Genomic DNA, 21881 nt, shown 5'->3' with positions numbered 1-21881 from the left:
CAATAAATTCTCAATTATCTGTTCCTTCTTGTTAGTTCGGCACATGTAATATATTAAGTTTTTCCAGCAAAAATATGGTGTTGGATTGTCCCAATATGTCGCAGAACTGTTGTGTGTTTTCAACTCTGTGACTAGATAAAATATTTGCAGATCAGCTGCAGAGATGAGTCGCACACACAGTTATTTCTTACTGTATATTATTAGTTTTCCACCTGCATCCACCCAGCAGCTGATTGGACTATCGTAGCGCAAAGACAGGAAAACAGCTAGCCTGGCTCTGTCCAAAGGCAGCAAAATCCACCTACCAGCACCTAAAATACTTGCTAGTTTACAATGTGAGTTATGCCCCCTGCCATGCAGCTAGATGTCAGTAGCAGACTCTATCCAATACAGTATCAAGGTGGTTTTCTTGCCAGGAGCCAAACCCAGGGCCTGATGTTAGTCAGCTGATAGGACCGCTAACGTTAGCTGCATGAATAAACAAGCAAGTGGTAACCGCCTAACAGCAGCTAAACTCGTTAACGGCTGCAGGACTGGATTCCCTGTCGTCACGCTGCTCGCAGTTGGCCGGACTCTGTGTCTGGTCCCGACGCTGGCCGTGTTCACTTAGGGCCTGGTACAGTTAGCCTCTGTTAGCGGTTACGTTGGCAACAAGCACAGCCATGTGTTCATCAGGGAAGGTCTTTAAATCACCCAGAGTTCAGGCGGAGCAGCCAGAGGACACTCTGGAAAAAAAACCCAGAAAACATTGTCTTCATAAAGCACGATCCAGTTTCACCCGAAACAGTGAATAAAGCGTGTAATCAGTGAGGAAATGAAATGTTAGCTGTGTGCCACTCGCTCACCGCTCAAAGTTAAAAGGCTGATTGATGGGTTGATGGCAAGATGTTGTTTTACAGGAAGAAAACATGGCTCAAGTTGGATTTAAAAGAAATTCGTTGATGGGATCTAAATGGGTTGAATCCATCATTGTCATTATATCATTGCACATCAGATCACATTTAAACTATTAAAGTATTCATGTGGTATAATCAAGAACATTTTAGAAGAGTATTTGTATTAATAAAACTTAGAGAATGCTACTGTTGACCCGTGATAAGTCTTATTATAAATCTATTTTCAATCCTAAGGCGAAGCCAACGCTCGCCGTCTGGCCAGGATGACCTCACTTGACAAAAATGCTGTTGTTTTAACGGCCTAAAACCCAAATTGGTTTACACAAGGAGAGCAAAACACTCATATGCTCTCGTGCAGCCCGTGCACAAACACAAATATGTTGCTCACAAGCACAAATGACCTTTAGAGAGAGAAGAGACACTGCAGACTGTGAACAGTTGTTAAGAAATGCCCGAAGAGATAAGTTTCTGTTTCCTAACTCACGGAGGACCAGTGAGCTTCCCCTCCGCTGCCTTCCGCTCTCAATCCCCACTCTGCTCTCCCTACAATGTCATCTGCAAGCAGTTTGTTTTAACACCTGAACACACACACACACACACACACACACACACACACACACACACACACACACACACACACACACACACACACACTGGTGCACATCTGCTGCATCTGTCAGAGTTAAGAGCTGCGTCCAGTTCTGTATCTCCCGCCTAATGGAGATCACAGCCACAAGTAACAGCGTCAGAGTGAACTTAGTGAGAGATGATTGAGTTTCTGCTGTGTTCATTATGTTCGTCCTAAATGAGATGAGCTGATAACACAACGTGTGTATACGTTAGTTCATACAGTCAGTAGTGCAAAATTAAATGGATTAAGTGCAGATAAGATGTTCAGTGTGTATTGTGGTTGTTTGGGTGTGACGTGTCAGGAAGTTTGGGATTTTTCTGTGACTAATCAGTTGATTACATTGTGATAAACATTAGATAAACTGCAGGGGGTTTTCTCTCTGACCGGTTAGTGTCTCCACCTCTGTGGAAAGCCTTGATAAGAGAAATATGTTGATTATCTGTTTTATGTCTGGAAAGCAGTAATGTTTGGCTCAATTATTGGCCTCATGTCTTCAGAATCAGAAGAAAACAAAACAATGTAAGAAGCTATAAGTTGTAAAATCTCTGTTAAACCTCCTCATACCAAGCAAAAAGGATGGAAACTATTAAAAGTATTCATGCAGATTAATAAGTTACCATCCGACGTGATGGCACAAATGTCAAAAGTCACAACAAACTTTGTATAAGGGTGAATAGAGAGAGACAAATAACTTTTCTGTTGTGCTTGAATTGTGTCATGAATCACACATATGATGTTTGTCAATTTAAAAGATCATTTTTCAAGTCAAGAAAGTCTCAGTTTGTCATAAATAAAGTAAAATATCATGTAGTTTTCTACATCATCTCTCTCAACACATCATCAACACTAACATGGAGCCAACTGGGCTCAGAAAAGGTGCTAAAAAAGATGAAAATCACAATAAATCTGCTCATATTGACGACTGCAGTTATGTGAAAGGAGAGATGTGACGACCTTTCAGCGAGACGACGTCACTAACGAGGCTGTTGGCTGTCGTCTTTATAATGACGTATTTTCACAGTCTGATATTTCATTAGTTTGAGACTTTATTGACTTCATCTACATCTTATGTGTGATTCATGACACAATCCGAACAGGATCAATAAATTATTTGTCTCTTCATTCACCACCACACAAAGTGTTTCTGAGATAAAGTGACTTCAGCTCTCTATTGTGTTTTTTAGGATGAATTTTCAAAGTTTATACATCTAATTAATCTAAAATACATGTTTGATGCTGTCATATCTTGTTAGTACAGTGAGTCTGTCTATTGTATTTGAATATTGACATTTGATTTTTATGTTGTTATTATTGTATCATTTGTGTTTCCAACTCAGCTGAGTTTGCAGTTACTTCCAAAGAGTGAAGTCACTGAAGATCAGCTGACTCACAACTTATCTCTGCAGAACACACGGTGGTGACAAGAATGAAAAATAAAGAAACTCCAGCACTCACACAGAACAGGATCCCATGAAGCAGGATTTGTGGTTATCAAGGTGACTTCAGGGTTATCTGTGTGTTTTCAGTGTTTCGGTGTCGTACACACATCGAAGCAACGTATTTATCTCATGGGAGACACAAACATAACTGTAGTCAGATCTGCTCTTGGCTTAATGAATGGACAGTGATGTTATGAGCCTTTAATTTACACATTCACACAGGCTGTGATTTTTTTTGTCAGATGCCCTTCCTGCTGTTTTCAGCCTGGATGATGTTTAACTTCCTCTTCTGTTTGTCTAATAGTTCGCTCTTCTTCATGAAGTGTCCTGCTCTGTTGCCAGTGCTCCCATTTCATGTGAAAGCACTCATGGCAAGATGAGGAAAGCAGGGTCGGCTGATCGAGTCGATAACCAGCTTCGTGTGACTGCTTAGTGTGATTGTTGAGGCGAGTGAAGCTGAAGAAATGCATCCTGGGTACGTTGGCCTCAGGTCTTCTGAGTTACTGTGGGCAAAAAAACAAATGTGTTTCGGTTTAAGCCATGATGTCGACGATAAATCAGAAGACCAGTTCTCTGAGTTTTGTTTATTTTTTCCTGGTTAAACTTTCAGATCCATATTTTCTCATAAAGCAATATTCGTTGCGATGTTGCCATGTGCACTTTTTAGGCCTGAAGTCAGACACTATCTCAGTAAGAATCCAGATTGGACAACGGAGATCAGCAACAATGGCACAAATTTGCAAGGTAAAACACAATTATTACACTTAAAAGTTTTCATTTGGTTCGTCCTGACTCTCTCAGCTCTCCCCTTGTGACCTTTCAGTGTGTAAGTCTGTAATAATCCATTTATATTTGTAGAAAAAACATACAAAAACCTCTGTGAGGGGAGATTACTGCTCTAACACCCTGCTCAAATTGCTCCTCAAACAACAAAAAGCTTCCTAAGCACCAGCTTGGCCTCCATCACCCTGTCAAGGAAAGCAGGAGCGATTACTCAGCATTTTACTCCAGCGAATGAAGCCTATAATCTGACCACTTATTCAAGTCAGGGCTCATAAGAATTGTCTTTAGATAAGTTCCATATTTAGACTGATGCCTCGGCTTGTATGGCCAGATGTGATCGCTATATCCCCCTTCAGGAAATGAACAGTAGCTCGGTTTCTGGATGCGGCCACCTGCTGAAAGCACAAAGAGTGACTCGCTCCAGCGTGAGCGTCGCTTCTTCAGTTCATTGTGCTGCACGGTGGACTTGAAGTGGTCGCGGATCCTTGTGAGTGAAATGACAAAAAAAAAAAAAATGCTTGTTTCATATTTTTATGAGTCACTGGGTGTTACTGAGTCAAAGTCATGGAGACAGTGGAAAGTACAGCACATGTGCCAGTCAGTATTATACCATACAGGAACATAAAAAAACCCCACAGAAAAGATTCGACTATGATGATTATGACTTTGCGTTTCAACTATCCGTGTTTTCTGGTGTTTTGTCAAACACAACACACCATTACGACGATTATTACAGACTGTTCTGTTGGAGCGAAGCAGACGAGAGACGGCGCGGCTGCTCGTGTGCCACATGCTCGCACTGTCACCCCACCAGGGACTGGACCGTGATGCTTGTGTGATCCGGCTCTGAAGGAGAAGCAGACCACCTCACCCGGCACATCGCTGGCTTTGATTTAAATTCTCTGGAGCTCTGGCGTACTTTTGAACCTGGCCAAGTGTAAAACCGAATATTTGGCATCTGACCTCTTATACTGAACTCCGTTAACTCGTTCCTGCTGGAGGCCAGCGAGCGCTCGTTTCTCGGTTTTTCATCACATGCTGACTTTTACTCACTCATGTTGCCAAGTGGATCTCAGATTACAGGAGTCTTATCTCTATTTCTGAGCTGACAGTGCATAAGCTGTGAGGCCTTCAACATAAACTGTTTTCAAATACAAATGCAACATTTGACACCGTAACAATTTACAGTATTGTTATATTGGTCGTTTAGTTTAAGAACCTAGTGGCAAGTGATTATTAAACTTTTCAGCTTTCCTCCGTGCTAGTGTTTCCCTGAGGTAATACTGTCGGCCCCACTGTCACAAAGAAAGCATTAGCAACATGGCTACCGCTAGCTATCAGCCCGGGCAAAGCAAAAAACTTAAGAATCAGTGAGCTTTCTTTTTCTTTTGCAGTGCAGAGTTTCCAGTTATTCCAGTTGTTTCACCGCTATCTGAGGACAGCGACCGGGTAAAACAATGCCTCTTCCTGTTGTGATAGCTCAATGGCAGACACACTTCCTTTGTAGTTCAACATATATCCAGGAAAACATGGAGCCCAGTGGCAAACAAAAGGCTTATAGGGACCCAATCCATATGAAGTTAGGTGAATTTTTCCCATCTAGTTTGGTTCTTTTGGGCCGATGTCAAAGCTCTCAATCCATCTCTGATCAGGAGGAAACAACCGGACCAAGACAGAATAATGGCAGAATAAGCCACAGATTTATATGAGAGTAGAAGCGTGAAATAAAAAGTTAAACGGCTGATTATGAACTGGTTTGTTTGTAAGAAGTCAGGGTGAACATGGACCCAAGCTAAAAGCCACCGAGAGCTTAGGAGAAAAGTAGAAAATAATGTTGCCAGTGTAATGTTTCTATGCAGATTATCCTTATATGCATTATTCATTACTATTGGGACTTTAGGCTTGAGCTGGATAAAGAGATGCAGCTTTAAAAAAGTTAAAAATGATGACTGCTTAATGTTATTCTCGCCTATTCGCACCTCCTTCTGTTGAACGTTTACCGTTGCTGTGGAGTATTAATACTTTCCTCATCAGACACGGGTGGAGTGAGGTAAGGCCGAGCATCTCCACCCATTTATTTGCTTACGCTCCAATGGAAATAAGTGTGTCGGTGGAATCAACACATGCCTTTTTCCCGGTGAACAGTTTGTTCCTAATGGTAACGTCTTCAAAAAAGCAACTTCAAGAATAGTCCAGTTATGTGGAGGGGAGTCTCCTGCTTTCATTTGAGAATAGAATAAACACTGAGTGTGTTCAATGTTTTACAGCGCTTCAGGACACGTTTCCTTTTGCTTTTTCATAATTTCCACAAACTGTAGAAAACTCGTGACATTACAGCCAACACCCAAAAACATCATCGAGATGCTGAAGAAAACGTCCGTTAGTTCGACTTTCTTCTGTGTAAAGTTGAACGATTCTGTCTCGTGTCACATACCTGTCCGTATTATGAAAGCTGACAGTTATTAATGAGAGACACAAGAGTCAGGGCAGGAAAACAATCTCCACTCGCATGAAGTCACCTTGGTGGCATGCATCAAAGGATCACCTTAACACAGATGTCAGCTCTGCCCCGCTTCGGCAATCGTTTAAAGCTGTGAGCAGGAAACTAACAACACCCAGCAACTTCATTATTAGTCCTTGTGACACTGTGACTGGGAAAGGTTTTAATTTTGAAGGGTCTGTGTCGGGTTAGAGCTCGCTCACGAGGGAATGTATGTAAGACATGTTTCCTAAAGCGATGAGGGAATATTTGGATCGAGTCGATCAGTCAGCCTCTCGCTTTGATCTCAACTCTGAACATCCTGCAGACGAACGCCTAAAAAAGCACAAATTAATGGTGACCGAGTTTAAAAAAAGTTGAATCGTTCATAATTTCGGGGCAGTTTTCTGCTTATCGGATCTTCTTGCTCTCTCAGAACATGCAACAGCTTGTTACTCAATGACTATTACACCAGTGGTTGCCTAGCACCATCATAACAGCGCACCGCTTTGCAGGAAATATTGGTGGCGTGAGTAATGACCTACAGACAACAGAACATGGATGCAATTGGCCAGCGTTATAAATACTTCCATATGGTGCTCGTAGGAGTCGGTTGTTCTGCATCTGATGACTACAGACATACAGCATAACTGCAGATGGTTCAGTGGGACAACAGAGTTAAGAGTTAACACTCATCTGCTGTTCAGCTTTCAGCTTTAATTCACACGGATACAACCAGAGTTAATTTCACAGCACACTGTCCTCTGGGAACAACGTCTGTTTTAGCTCACTGACAGAAAAATGCAGCAGCAGTCCTCCCTTAATTAATAGAGCTGCCAAGGTTTCCTTTCCTGTTGACGTTAGTGTATTGTGCAGCGAGCTGTATTTATTCTAAAGCATTCCACGCTGCTCTATACTGATGTTTTGTATACCGTACATGTGATTGGACAATAGCAGCAGTCAAAAAAAAAACACTGTCAGTGAAAGAAATAATGTAGAACTTCAAAATAATAAGCTGAAATGTTTAAAGGTCCAGTGTGTAGGATTTAGTGGCCTCTAGCAGTGTGGTTGCAGATTACAACCCTCCCCTCCAGTGGCCACTAAAAACACGAAAGGCCCTCTCCAGATGTTTGGTTTGTCTGCTCCGGGCTACCGTAGAAACATGGCAGTGCACCTCTGCTGACCCAAGCCCTCAGTTATAAGTGTTGGACTTTGAAGCCAATTTGAACCAGTGGACAAAATGGTTGGATAGATTTTTTTGAGTTTCACGACCCTGTAAAAAGTATTCGATTCCTTCAACTCCAATAACTGTGGAAAGTTTAGAAGAGTCACACCATTACATTCTTTTATTCCTATTCAAGTTAACTAGAAGTTAGTCACTTGGCCGGCTGAAGTCTCCAGTGTGCATCCTCTACGGACCACAGGATCCGGTTAGTTTCATACCGAGGAAGTTGAACTTTTTTTGGCTTCAAACGCAACTGAGTAACTTTCCTGAATGAATCCGTGGGTGAACTTGGAGAGGACTTACTCCCTCTTCAGATATGAAAGGCTCAGGCCCGAGGTAGCAAAAACATAACGACTGTTGGTTTCAGGTGATATTTGAATATCTAAGTGAGTACTTTTTACACTAATTAAAAAATATTATATAATATTATATGATTTATTTATTTTCATAAAATGTGCTGCATATTATCACCCTATTAAGGATACAATGGCATTTTTTGCTCTGCACCAACTTTAAACTAAAATGTCTCTTTAGCTGCTAAATGCTTTACTATGTTCACCAGCTAATTTTTAACTGTCTGTCGTTTATTGCTGGGTGGCATGATTATTAAAAAAAAATGAATCTAAATCCCCGAGAGGTCATCACCATGACACGTCTGTCACTTTACAGTCATCTGATCCATCGTAAATATAGAAATATCGATTCGTGCAGCTAAGACTTCCACTCAAAACTGAGCAAGTCTGGAAATAAAAGTGAATTTTTAAGCGATGTCATCGGCTGCGTTTGCAGATTTTATTTTGTTGTTGAGGGACGGTCACATTCAGGGCACTGCATCACTGCTTTTCCTTCACAGCATTCACATTTTGATCCTCTGCCGGGACGCCATCTTGCACATTCTTTTGTGTGAGTGTTTGATTTAGTGAGACTTGTTGTCGAATTGTCCGACAAACGATACGTCAAATTATAGTGAATCAGTCATCATTGACAAACATGCATGTCCTCGATCATTTTATCATAAAATGCTAGTTAGTTAAACCACAGTAAGTGTAATTTCAATCTAACTACGAGAGGGTGGAAGAAGGTTTTCTGCCACAACTTGAATTTTTTTCGTTGGTTTCAAAACCCAAAAAGAAACTCAAACTAGCTGACATGTAAGAAAAAGGGCCCCACAGAGGTGGATGGAGAAACGGCAAAATGTAGGAAAAGGTAAAGAGAAAATCCCGCTCCGGATTTGTGACATCATCCTCCCCACTGCTCACGTCCAGACCAAACAGGGCTGTGTCTGGTTTTCATTTGCGTCTTTTCTCCCCCCCGCTCACCCTCTTCTCTCCCTCCTCTTTTCTCTTTTTTTCCCTTTCTTCAGAGAAGTGGGAGGAGGAAGAGAGAGGTGGCAGAGCTCCAGGAGTTTGGAAGTTTGTCCCATCCCAGCCTTGAACTCAGCACCACAGCTCCTCTGGTTTGAGACCGGGCGGGTGTCTGTCTCTTTCTCTCTCAGCCGTTTCCCTCCTTCACTCAGGACCCCTCTTTCTGCACATCTCTCATCAGTGACCTTATCACTGCTTTGCTCGGCAGCCTTCCTCTGGAAGGTGCTGGAAAAGCCAGCAAGGGGAATTTACCAGGAGGATAATGATCATTATTCCAGCTTGCAGTCAATTTACATAACTGAATTTCTTTTTTTCTTCAAAAACAAAAACAGTGGAGTACAGCTACTTCAGCTAAGGGTAAGTTTGAAATCTTCCACTTCTTGCAAAAAGAGATCTCTGCTCGCTTTTTTACAGACTTGCTCCATTTCTCAGTTTTATCTCCTTCAAGGATTCACCTTGTTTGCACTGTATGTTAAAAAAAATGCACTGACCTTAGCGCAACTTCTGCTCACAACATGATGAGTGTCATAATCACAAGGTTGCGCAGAGTTTTTGGCTTATAGCTTATAAATATCAGACAGCATGCGTTTAGCAGCATGGCTGCAACCTATACTTTAGTGGTGAGAGTGCTGCAAGGGCAAGAGGTGAGCCGCAGTTAGGGAGAGGAAGGAGACCTCAGCAATGTTATGTACGCTCCATGTGAGTTGAGAGGGGCGTGTGCGCTCTCTTTTCCCTTTCTTCAAAATGCTCGCCTTTCTCTTTGACATTCTTGGTTTGTGCAAAAGTTTAATTTACTGCACAGGTGTCAGGTAGAAAAATGTAAAATCCCTAAATTGCTCTGAAGTGTCAAGCTGTCGTCTCAGATCAGCGTCACAGCTGCGAACCAGCTGCTTTGCACTGAGTAACTGATTAGTGGTTTGTAATGTACTTTCTATGCTAGAATGCAGTTTTTCATGCAGTGATCATCAAAAACAGCAGATATGGGACAGACTGTATTTAATGCTTGTATCAAAACCCGCTAAAAATGCTGTATCTTACGTTAAAAAGTGTCATTGATCGTCTTTCAAGAGCTCATTTTTTAGTTAGTTAGTTTTCTGGGATCGCTCATTCAATTACGCTAAATAGGGAATTTGTTAGTAATGGTACAGTCACATCCAAATGTTTAAAAATCTCCACACCCACATGTGAGCTGTAAAGAAGAGTAGTTGGATGGGAAGATGTTTCCACTGCAGCAGTAGCCCAAAACCACACCCTCTATGAAACTAGTACAGGAGTGGAAAAGTGTGAAGAAAGTGTTTTCCACACTTCTGGCCAGATGAACCAGGAGAACCAGAGAGGGGTTTGGTCCACTGGACTGAGGAGGTGGGAGTGGGTGGTGGTGGTAGACTGCAGGGTTTAGTGGACCAGGTGTGAGCTGTTAATCTTTCACTTCTCCTCCAACGACTGTCTAAGTAGAGACAGAGGAATTCAGAGTCCTCACTGCAGTGTTTCACTGCGAGCAATGTGGGATTTGACGGGCAAATTAAGTTAGTTTAGTCTTCCACGTCACAACTAATGACATTAAATTGGACACTAGTCATAAATACATCTCATGAGCTACTGCTTCCACGTATTTTTATGTTTGCATGTCACCCGTTGCTACGACACAGGGAGGAAGAACTTGGTCGTCGTTCAAAAGCAGGAGGAAACTTTGTGCGCGCTCCAGATTTGGCTTTATGTGCTTTTTACATAATTTACTAGCTGCATTATGACGATGCTTCAGCTCCCCTTTGGAAGCTTATGTCTTAAAATCTTATTGGCAGGTCTTCATCAGGAGGAATCTTAATAACAAAGGATTTTTTAAATATACATTATAAATCAGCATCAGTGTGTTTTATGACTTGCTCCGCTCTCTCCAGCTTTTAGTCTTTTTCCATGATGCAGCACAGATGTCTGGAAGGTTGGAACATTTTTCAGAGAGGTCTCTGGTCTCAATGAGCTGCTGCCGCTCCAACGTGCTCTTTTCATAGAAGCTGCAGCCTTTTAATTGCAAGGATTTAAATCAGGAGTATCTCCGAAACATTATGTATTGATTAGTGAGGTTTGTGGGCGGTGATGGCATCAGTTTTCTGTCGTCTTTGTCCTTTTTGTGGTCATTTCGAGGTGTTGATTGATTGACTGACTGAGATCACAGGAACCCAAATTGAGGGAAAAATAGATCTTAGCGATGACCTCACCTTACTATCTGATCTTACCGACTTCAGCACTTGAACTCAGGCCTCAACCTCGCAGGCTCACATTGGCCATGTGTGCTCGAACACACATCTGCTAGGTGTCAGACGAGCTAATACGCTCCAGCTGCGTGGAACAACCTGCCGCCCCCCTCCCTCTTTTAAAGTCATCATCGATCCTCCTCCTCATCTGCACCACACATGTCACATCAGCATCCTTCCAGCTGAAGGGTGGGTCGGGCCGTGCAGCTCCACACGGATTGATTCATACATGTGGAGGCTCACTAGAGCAAAGTCAGACATGCTGTATGAACAAGCTCCCTCGCAACGCTGCCAGTAAGTGGCAGTGTAGAGTTGTCTCGCCCTCAGAAGCTGCATCAGTAGAAATGACTCACGTCCCTCGTGCCTTCACTTATTTTTCACTGATCTCTCAGCTTGGATTTATGCATATTGCCTTCAATAAGTGCTGCTGACAGTATAATTGATACGTACAAGGGTTCAGTCTGTAATAAAGTATTCGACAGTTTGACCAATTAGGCTCAGAGGCAACACTTGTGGTTTGCATTTTGGATGAATTCCAGTTACTAAATATAAACTGTGTCGTTTCATCTGTGTGTGTTTGTGTGTGTTAGCTCAACCTGTGACACCTTTTATAGTTAATGACATAATTTAAACAAATAACAGCATCTGCAAGTCAAAGAGAGGGATCAACTGTGACATCTTTAATGACTGATGATGAACTTTGTAGGTGTTGATCTGGCTTTAATATAATCACTTATGCCCCTTTAATTCAGTGTTTGGAGAATGCATTGGTTTGTTCAGCGTGTATGGGACAGGTCTGTATTTAATGTTGAGTTAAATCTGATTTATTGGCCACTCGGGGGCAGTGGAAACAAAAAAAGGGACTCATCACACTTTAGGTTGATATGGCGAACGTGTTAGCAAATAACTGTGTTTTTTCACACTCAGAGCTTCATTAAAATTAATTTAGATGTATGATTCTGATCAGCTGATGAATCTGAGTCCAATAATCACTCTACTTTCAGCTCTGTGTTAGTCTCTGCTCACTCCGGAAGTAAATATCTGGCTCTTGAGCTGCAAAATGCTCCACTGTGTTCACCATCTAGCTGCTAACTTTGTCAGTCTTGCTGCTGGGTATAAAGTTTTTTGTTTTTAAAAAAATATTCTTCACTTTTTGGCTGCATGTTGCATACTGATGAGAGAGGTGAACATTTAAAGACACTGACACAAGTACAAGTAGTCCTGTGGTCCACTGGTAATATAATGCTGAGGGTATTTTCCAGTTGTAAAAGACTTTCGGCTTCGCTTTCGCAGCCACTTTTTTGTTTTGTTTAAACCTGTTATGTGTCAGAAAAGCATCTTGATGTTTGATTGTGAAGTCAAGCTTCTCTATCTCTATCACTGTCATCTAAGGCCGGCTGCTCTGCATGTTTGTGTGAGGTGAGCCACATTCCTCTGCCTTTCCTTGGAGGTCTGCTTTTGCAATTAATAACAGCGCTATCCGTCTGACACCGATGGAGTTGTGTGCTGCTCTGCACTGTAAGCTTGTCTGAGTGTGTTTATGTGTGCATGCTTGTGTGTGTGTGCGTGTTTATGTGGTCTTTGCTATAAATGAGTGTGTGAGGTCCAGCTGCAAACGTGCTTCAGAGCGCTCGTGGGCACATTTGCAGCGTCTATCTTGCTCTGTAGATGCAAAGTGACACCGGCAACTATAAATAATACCGCTGAGCAAGATCTACTGCTATATACAGTGTCAGAGCTGTATCTCCTGCTCACTGTATAATATAAACTGCTCATTACTTCTACTGCTACTCTGTGGAGCATGTCACTTTATGGTGGTGACTGGATAACACAAAGATTAAGTGGTGACTCTGCATATAGAGTCACAGCTAAGTCGACCTCAGCAGCTCAGAAACAAAAAACCTCACATGGATCTCACTGAGGGGCAGTGATATGATATCTGCAGAAAGCAGCACATAGATTAAACTATGCGTGATCGTCATTGTCTCAGTCCTCTCCGATAAAAACTAGATCCTTAAGTTGCTCATCACACAGGGGGCTCTGAGTCTGGAGGGATGGCAGTTTTGAGGCCCTGATGTGTTTTGTATGGTTAAAGTGTGCATGCAGTGAGAGAGTGAGAGTTACTGAGTTCACTGTGAATTCCAGATCTGCATGTTTGGTGCAGATGATTTGGCATTTTGTGAAGGTTAAAGGAAGTAAGACTCATACCAGAGAGCTTCCAGCGTTACATAATACAATTAAAGAGCAAATTACAATGTATTTTTTCCTTTAGTTCTAATATTTCTTCCTTTTTCTTTCATGGCATTGTCCCTTTTTTAAAATATCACAGCTGCACTTATCAATATTTTATATTAACAATAGGTTCAATGACGATACATAATGGTAGGTTGTGTAGGTTACAGATGATCAGTTACCCTGTTGAAAATAACTACTTTAATCCCTTCATCAAAGTCACGTAACTTATTACATTTAATTACTTTGTATTACTTTTCTAACAAATGCTTTAAACTGAGCGATAAAGATCGATAAAAAAAATCAATATGTTGCCTTCTGGATGGACACTGACAAAATATAAAGAGCTAAATTACATGTTGAACACATGAATATCAATCAAATCCACCAATTTCATCAATGAGCTCAATGTGCATGCTTCAACCAGCTCAGCAGGTGATATTTATTAAAACAGTCCTGTTGAGTCTTTTAGCTCATTCCTTTGATTTCTTTTGGCAAGTTTATGGTTTTGGTTCAGTATCACCGCTCTCATTAATCTCAATTAATGATCAATTAATAAACCCCACGACAGCCCCAGCACCAGACAGCAGACAGACACAGTCAGAGACTAGCTGGTGAACACAGTGGAGCAATTAGCAGCTACAGAGGCAGATGTTTCCTCAGGAGTTGGTGGAGACCAAATGGTTGCCATAAACACAGTCCACAACAAATGCTGTTGTTGCTCCGTGTCTGTAAAAGTGGTGAACAACATGTCAGCCATGTGTGTGATTTAGAGTCCTGCCCTCCCAAAATTACCAATGCAGTTTTAAGATATTAAAGTGATCTGGAGACTGTGTATTTTACATTCTTGTTATCTTCCCTCTCCAACCCCATGCTGCCATTGTTTTGGCTGCTCATATCAGTGAAAACAGGACTCCACTGCGCTACTATGTTTTCCTCTGTGGCGGTGAGGGGAACCCATAGTGTTGACACACTGGCCAGGCCTGGCAGGCTCTGCAGAGAAGTGGCTTTTGAGTGACCTGAAATCACATGACCATGAGTGGAGAGCACAAACATCTGTTGCAGTGTCCAAGATAGCTTCGATTTCCTTGAAGTAGAGGAACTTGGTGATTTAGGCCCTATATCTGGACGGTGTCAGCAGGGGATGAACATTTCTCACTGCAAGTGGCAGTTCTGTTCAAAGGAGACTTTTTAAACGTTCCTGAAACATATTCTCAAAACACTTCACGTTTGTTTTATGATGAAAAGATCATCACGTCATGTGATTATCACCATCCTGTAGGGCACTGCAGAATGACCCCACCCGGGTCTGAGCACTTATATTTTGATGTCCAATAACTCCTGCAGTTATTTGTTAAGTTTTGTCTGGTCAGTGTGTTTTGATGACAGCAACAGGCCTGCAAAAAGTGACTACCAATGCAATTTTTTATTCCCCGACTAATTCATCATCCTCATCTGCACAGAGCAGTCTGCATAAACAGTGGGCCCAGCGTAGCCTAAATACGGTGACTCAAACGAAAGAAACTCGCTGCAGCTTCACGCTAAGTACGACAGCCATGTGTGTATAATTAATTATCGCTGTGTATTGTGGCGTTGATTCAAGCCGAGCTGACCCACAGTTTCCTATCCTTGTGAAAGGGTCTCTTTTTTTTACTCCACAGCAAAAAATCATTTGATTTAAAAAAGGACTGAAGTGCACATTTGGTCAAGATCAGAAGGTTCAGGTCAACAAAAGTGACTTCAGTGTGATCTGTTCTGCATTTCTAAGACCTGCACAGCCTGTGCCTTGTCTCAGTTCTGACTCATTCTGATTTACTCTTAGTTTTTGTTCTTAATTGCTGCAATTTGAAGCTCAATTAGCAATCGGAAAAAACACTTCAATGAAAAGGATCTATGTGCCCAAATACATTTTGTTGTATTCGCATGATTTTCTCCGGGGCACTGATGGGAGTAACCTAAAGTTAATGGAAGCATTCTTATGAATGGAGGGTTGCCAGTTGGATTCCTGGACCTGCAGGATACATCTGAGCAAGAACCTGAACCCACAACTGCTCAGTGGTTAAACAGATCGGGCTGTGGTTGTGCTGCGCAGGTCGTTCTTGACAATATGTGCACGGGTGGTTCAACACACACCCACTGCACTTGTAGATAAATCAGGATCTATCGCACCCTGTAATGCCTTACTTTCTCCACCAGAGGGCATTATTAATTGTCTCCACAGCCTCAGTATCCATGAAGGACTCCTCCGTCATCATAAAAACTCACTGGATAAAGAAAACACAGCATTGTTTACATTGTCGGGCACTGGAAAATGAAAAACTTGTTGCACATTCTTGAAGAAGTTCTCCTCTTCGGCTCTCAGTAAAGTAGTAAATCTCTAATTACCAGCATGCCACTTTACTTACAGTGCACATTAAAGCTGCCCTTAATGCTTAGCTTTTATTGTGTGTGTGTGTGTGTGTGTGTGTCAGCAGGCACAGAGGCTGTTAAAGACTCTGGGACACAAGTTTTCTACCTTCACTCCATCATTAGTTTAATGGTGACCCACTTAGTTTAAAGACTCCACTGGTTACTGGCTGTGTGCAACATCTCAGGCCTTTTTTATTCTTTTTCTGTACAAGTGAAAATTATTCCTCATTGCAGAGTGGTAGGTTGGAAGTTTGGGTTCATTTAGGTGCCATTTGTTTTTCTCAGATCTTTGCTTCAGTGTGTTAAATGTACTTTTTCCCCCCTTTTCCAATAATTGCTTGGGTGGTCCTGCTCTGACTGCTCTTGTGTCTTTTTGGATCTACTTAATTACCTCTGGGTGGTCCGAAAGTTTAATAGGTTATATGTGGCTGTTCTCTTGGCGGTCCACTATTGTGAAGACCATTGTGACTTTCATACCGAGAGAGTGAGGAAAGTGAAAGCAGCCTTCGACTCTCAAAGGGCTGTTTGAGGTTTAAGACTTGGTTTAGATTGAGGATATAGTTACACCTTGTGAGTAAGTGAGTCAGCCCATTCATTCCTATGGTCTCCTCCATCCACCCATCCATCCATCCATCCATCCATCCATCCATCCCTCCATCCACTTATCTGGGGTCAGGTTGCAGTGGCAAAAGGCTAAGCAGGGTTTTCCAAACGTCCCTTTCACCAACAATACAAGAGGTTCCCAGGCCAGATGAGTTATGTAATCCCTCCAGCAAGTTGGTTGTGCCCAGAAAACCTCCAAAGGCAGGTGCTGAGGAAGCATCCTAATCAGAATCAGAACTTTAGCTGGCTCCCTTTGACCCTGAGCTCCCACCAGATGTCCACGATTCTCATCCTATCACTGAGGCTCAGCCGGCCTACGGTGGAAACTCTTTTAGCCGCAATGTCATTTTTCCGCTACCTAAAGGCTCGTGACCATAGGTGAGGTGAGAGTTGGAACGCAGATTGACTGGTACATCAAAAGCAGCATGGTAACATCTTCCCCGATGCCTCGACTGCATTAAAATTTTTGGACAGACTGTGTGCATTGGTAGCATATTAGCTGTATAACAGAGTTCTGGCATAACGTTTATTTATCTTTTAACAACTATTTCACAAAATTGGCGACACACCTGGCAGGCCAACCTCCTCACTTGCCTCGACGATGCACCATGAATATATAAAAACAGAAAATTAAGTTCTCTATATAGTTAGTGGTTGTGTAACGGCTGGTGTATACCTGTGATGGTTAACTTTAAGGACACATGACTTTAAGGATCACGACTATTACATCTCAATAGGACTTGATTTTAGGATAATTGCCGCTCTGGCTGTGGCTGCAGAACAAACAAGTGTCTCTGTGGTTCAGACATTATTTATTTATGGATAGCAAAGATGCTCTATCAGCTGAATAAGTAAGCAGAAGAAGTGCATATCTCTCACATACTTACTGTACATATACCATGCACACTTGATGAGCTAAACCTTTTAGGTCAGTGATGGTGACCTTTCTTTAATTTCCTGTGACATTGCTTAACATCACAATGGGGGAAAATCTGACCTAATAGAAAACACACACCCCTGCTGTGGAACCGGACTTTCCAGTCCAACACTCCTCCTGAGAACACATTATTTTGTGAGTTGGAAAATAGAGTCCTTGCCAAGCAGAGTCAATTACTAAAGCACATTGGCTGGCAGTTTTAACAGGTGGTTTTGATCATTACCACTCTGCAGGTCTGCTACCGATACCAGCGCACACTGCAGCTCCCTCACTTACAAAAGCAAAAGGTTAGGAAAGCGACGCTGATTCAATTTAAAGTTTTATTGAAACATAGCTGCATTTAAAACCAGATACCAGGACTGTTTTTCTAAAGTGTGCTACTGCCTAATGTGAAAAATGAAAAAATGCTCAACCCAGTGTTACGTAACTGGAACATGGTGACACTTCAGCAGCAGAAGCAACGAGGATTTCTGATATTCTGGCACACGCTGAGAAAAAAGGCTGACATGAGGCGTATTTTTCTCTTGTGTGTTGTGTCGAAGATTAAATGTTGCGCTCTTGGCCAATAAGACGAGCTTATGTAATGCTATGTGATATAGTTAGAGAGGCAGTGCAGTAGAAATAGGGAAAAACAGGACATTAAAAGCCTTAAAGGAGGTGCTCATCATGAAGTGAGGTTTCATGAGACAAGCACTAAAATGGAGGGTTCAGACAGAGGGTGAATAGAGGTGCTGCAGCAATAGACAGTATGAGAAGGTGTTTCTTTAACATTAAAGCATGTAAACATTTTCTATTAGACACCCAAAATAAAAGTATTTTCCTAAAAACTATCACAATATGGGACCTTTACATTTTGTTTGTACTTCCTGGTTCATTGATATCTGTTTCTGGTTTTACAGGTGTCCCCTTTTGCTGTTTCGGTGTTAGAAGATGAGGCGGCATCGGTTGTTACCGCTGTGTGCCCTCCTGGGCGTCCTGTTCGCAGGACTCCTCCCTAACCTTGATGCTCAGGAAGGTAAGTTGAACTGAATCAATCTCAGCTGCAGTCAGCAGTGTGTGCTCATTTAGCAGATGATCGATCTGTTTGGGAAACACTTTTCGTCCGGTTTTCAGCAATGCTCAATGAGGTGTCTTTTCATGTTTTGCTCTCCTGAAATTATATAATCTACACCTGAAGGAAAGTGAGTTTATGTGCTTATGACATCCTAATAAAAAACACACTCATATCGATAAAGTAACAAGATATTTCACCTCTAATGTACATTGTTGGTAAACTGGATATTTTTCAATTATTGTTATTTTGTTTTTCAATCTGGATTTAAACTGTGTATCTCAGCATGGGACTAAAAAAATAAAACAGAGGCGTCAGGAGTGTCCAGTCAGATGCTCTTGACAAACAAAGCAGAATGATGCTGTCAAGCTACCTAAAAAAAAAGCTACTGCATTATTGTTTGGCACCACAACAAAGCATCGTTTTACTGGTCTTCACTTCTGTCCTCCAAACACTCTCTTTTAAAGATTGTGCACACGGGTTGGCAGCTGATATATACTTTCTAGTGGATTCGTCCTGGAGTATTGGAGAGGAGAACTTTGAGCATGTCAGACAATTTCTGTACAGCTTGACGCAAGCGCTTCACCAGGTTGGAGGGGGCAGGTTCAGATTTGCCCTCGTGCAGTACAATAACAAGCCCACGACTGAGTTCCAGCTCAACAGCTACCCGACAACACAGGGAGTCCTGGCACACATCAAGGCTATGTCGTACCGCGGTGGAGGCACCCGGACTGGCCTGGGCCTGGATTTCCTGACTCGTACACACATGACCACTGCTTCGGGCAGCCGTGCTGTTGAAGGAGTTGCCCAGGTGGTGGTGGTGCTAACCGACGGGCGATCTCAGGATGACGTGGCCATGCCAGCTCAGGTGCTGCGGCTGGCAGGCGTGGAAGTCTTTGCGGTTGGAGTTCAGGATGCAGTGGACTCTGAGCTCAGGGAGATGGCTAGCCAGCCCTATGACACTCATGTTTTCAGTGTAGACACTTTCCTGTCGTTGCGGGACGTAATTCAAGATTTAGTAGTGGGGCTTTGCGGCGCCGTGACCCAGTCAGGGGGGGCTCCTGTGGCAAACGAGGCCCCCGTGGCTGGAGGAGGGACAGGTAATGAAATGGGACCAGTGTCACTACCATACTAATGTGGCTACATGTGCAGGGAGGAGTTGCTGCATATGTGGCCGTGACTGGATTTTATTATTAACACAATCAAGTATTTTTTAACCATAATAACCTTTCACTATCTACCTGCAAAATTAACATCACTTGTTTTGTCTTAATATACCCCTAATGCTTTGAAATCACAATGAGATCTGCATGTGATTGACACCCTTACAGCACCTTATGGTGCTAAGTAGGGTGTGATATGCTTGTGCAAGGTCAGAACAAATCCAATGAGTAGGGACTGAGAGAACTAGTCTGTACCAGGTGCCTTTGAATTTGGTAGATTTGAGTTCTGTGTCAGTAACCTCAGTCATAATCTATTACACAGTGTTCAGACGATGCATGTTTGTATTGTACAACAACAGAATAAAATCTATATCGTGACACCTCAGATTAACAACACTCCTGTGGGAAGCCTTTGGAGAAGAACGTTGCCTCCGAGATGGCTTCCCCTTTAAAACACCACATTGTAAAATCAATAGGCTTTTAACAATAGCTAACCACGCACAACTGCTTATGTGTCTTGCATTTTGTATGTTTGTCTTATCAGTCACAATGTCTATCTGTGTAAAATATGTGCAATATTCTGTATTTGAAACAGTGATGAACCTGCCTGATCCCATCCTTGACCTGCAGAGGAAGTGCTTTGAGAATGTTTTCATACGTAGATGTCCGTGAATTGCGTGCAATATGTTATAATAAGTAACTGGAAGTTATCGGAATGATGAAATGCATTCCTATGAAACTCAAAAGTAAAAAAACATTACATTTGCAAACGCAATTCGCTTCAAAATAAAATTGGAAACATAACTAATATACAAAATTTTACATGTTTTACATGTAATACATTCTCAAGTACTTTAGCTTGTGGGCACCAAGGATGGGACACAGGATCATGACTGGTCACTTTATCTGAGGTCCGTAACAAGAGTCTGCATTGGAAGGCTGAACTCAATGGAGCTTAAATACAAGAAACATGTCACACAGGTTTAAAAAGGGATTTTTTTAAACAATTGTAACAATTATGAACAGTTAAAATGATATTTTTTCACAAGTTTTTATGAAAAAAAATAATTGTACGTTCATGCAACAGTCACTCCAATAATTTTTTGGGGCTATTTAGAGCAAATTTTCACTTTTTCCTGTAACAATCAAAATAATGTCAAATTCAACTGGCTTTATTGGAGATGTATTCTGCCCCTGAAACATTAGTATACATTATATATTTTTGGTTCCCAGAGAATTAGCTTAATCATTCGGTAACACTTTCTATAAATACCACATCAGTAGTGCATTATGGGGACATTTATAGTGTACCACAGTGCATTCATAATGCTTAGTGACCACAGTCACAAAACACAAATAATGCTTCCTGATGCACTATATCAACATTATAGATGGGACTTATAATCAATTTCAAGTTCCAGTGTTTGATTCTTATAATCACCTAAATATACCTCAACAATCAACAGTAGGAATTACTCACAGTGTGCTATAATGGCCCACACAGTATCACAAGTATGTTTTAGGGTAAAGTATTGGCTAAAGCTACGTTTAGAGGGGAAATAAATCTAGTCACATCACTTTAGGAAATCTCCTTGGTTCAGCCTACATGCAGTATGATGTGTTTTGCAATGTTGTAATTGATGTGTTCACTTGAATGTCACTTGACACATGCAGTGATATGCTAGCACGAGTTCTTGTCTCTGTCTCACGATGTTAACGCTTTCACACGTTCCATTTTGTTTTGTTTTCTCTCTCTCTCCTTAAAGCGGAAGATGCAGCTGACCTAGTACTCTTAATTGATGGATCAGAGAACGTTGGAGCAGCAAACTTCCCCTATGTGCGTGATTTGGTTTTGAGAATCATTGAGCGCCTTGATGTGGGCAGGGACACTGTTCGGGTGGCAGTGGCCCTGTACGGCGCTGACCCAGCGATAGCGTTCTATCTAAATAGCTATGAGAGCAAATCATCGGTCCTGGAGGCTGTGAAGGGCCTGGCCTACCCAGGGGGCGACACAGCTAACCTGGGGGCTGCGCTGGAGGAAGTGGCCGAGAGCCTTTTGAGCGAAACAGCTGGGGGCAGAGCAGAAGAGGGTGTGCCCCAGATGTTGATTGTTATCAGTGCTGGGCAAGCCAATGATGATTATGGCGCCGGTGACCGGGCCCTTAAGAGGGCCGCCGTTATCACATTCGGCGTGGTGATTGGTGACTCTGCCACTGCAGATCTGGAAACGATTGCTACAGATAGAAGTTTTGTCCTGTCAGCCCCTGATTTCAGAGCAGTGGCAAACATGGGTGACCAGCTGCTCCCATACATTAACGGGGTGATCCAGCGCACCATTATAGTTCAGAATGAGTTCACAGAAGGTATGTAACTTTTCTGTAAATGTTGGCGGTGCATTGTGCTTGTTTAAGGGCCCT

General features: G+C 42.2%; 1 protein-coding gene across 5 annotated transcripts in view; it reads left to right on the top strand.

Annotated features, from left to right (window-relative positions):
- The first annotated feature begins 8919 nt into the window (after positions 1-8919).
- The window catches only part of col6a3 (collagen, type VI, alpha 3), a 118962-nt gene continuing 106000 nt past the window's right edge, over positions 8920-21881 (top strand). For 2 of the 5 annotated variants that reach the window (XM_084362092.1, XM_084362089.1), the window contains exons 1-3: positions 8920-9174; positions 18150-18265; positions 21231-21827. In XM_084362092.1, coding sequence (XP_084218218.1) covers positions 18181-18265; positions 21231-21827 — 682 coding nt within the window. In that variant the 5' untranslated portion in view covers positions 8920-9174; positions 18150-18180. Of the gene's footprint in view, positions 9175-18149; positions 18266-18629; positions 19402-21230; positions 21828-21881 lie in introns of those variants that run through there. The other 3 variants (XM_084362088.1, XM_084362087.1, XM_084362091.1) reach the window with 2 other exon arrangements.

This window comes from Pagrus pagrus (genome assembly GCF_965226575.1).
Source record: "Pagrus pagrus genome assembly, chromosome: 9".
Lineage (NCBI taxonomy): Eukaryota > Metazoa > Chordata > Actinopteri > Spariformes > Sparidae > Pagrus > Pagrus pagrus.
The sequence above is the reverse complement of the archived record's forward strand: the minus strand, read 5'-3'. Positions and strand labels throughout refer to the sequence as shown.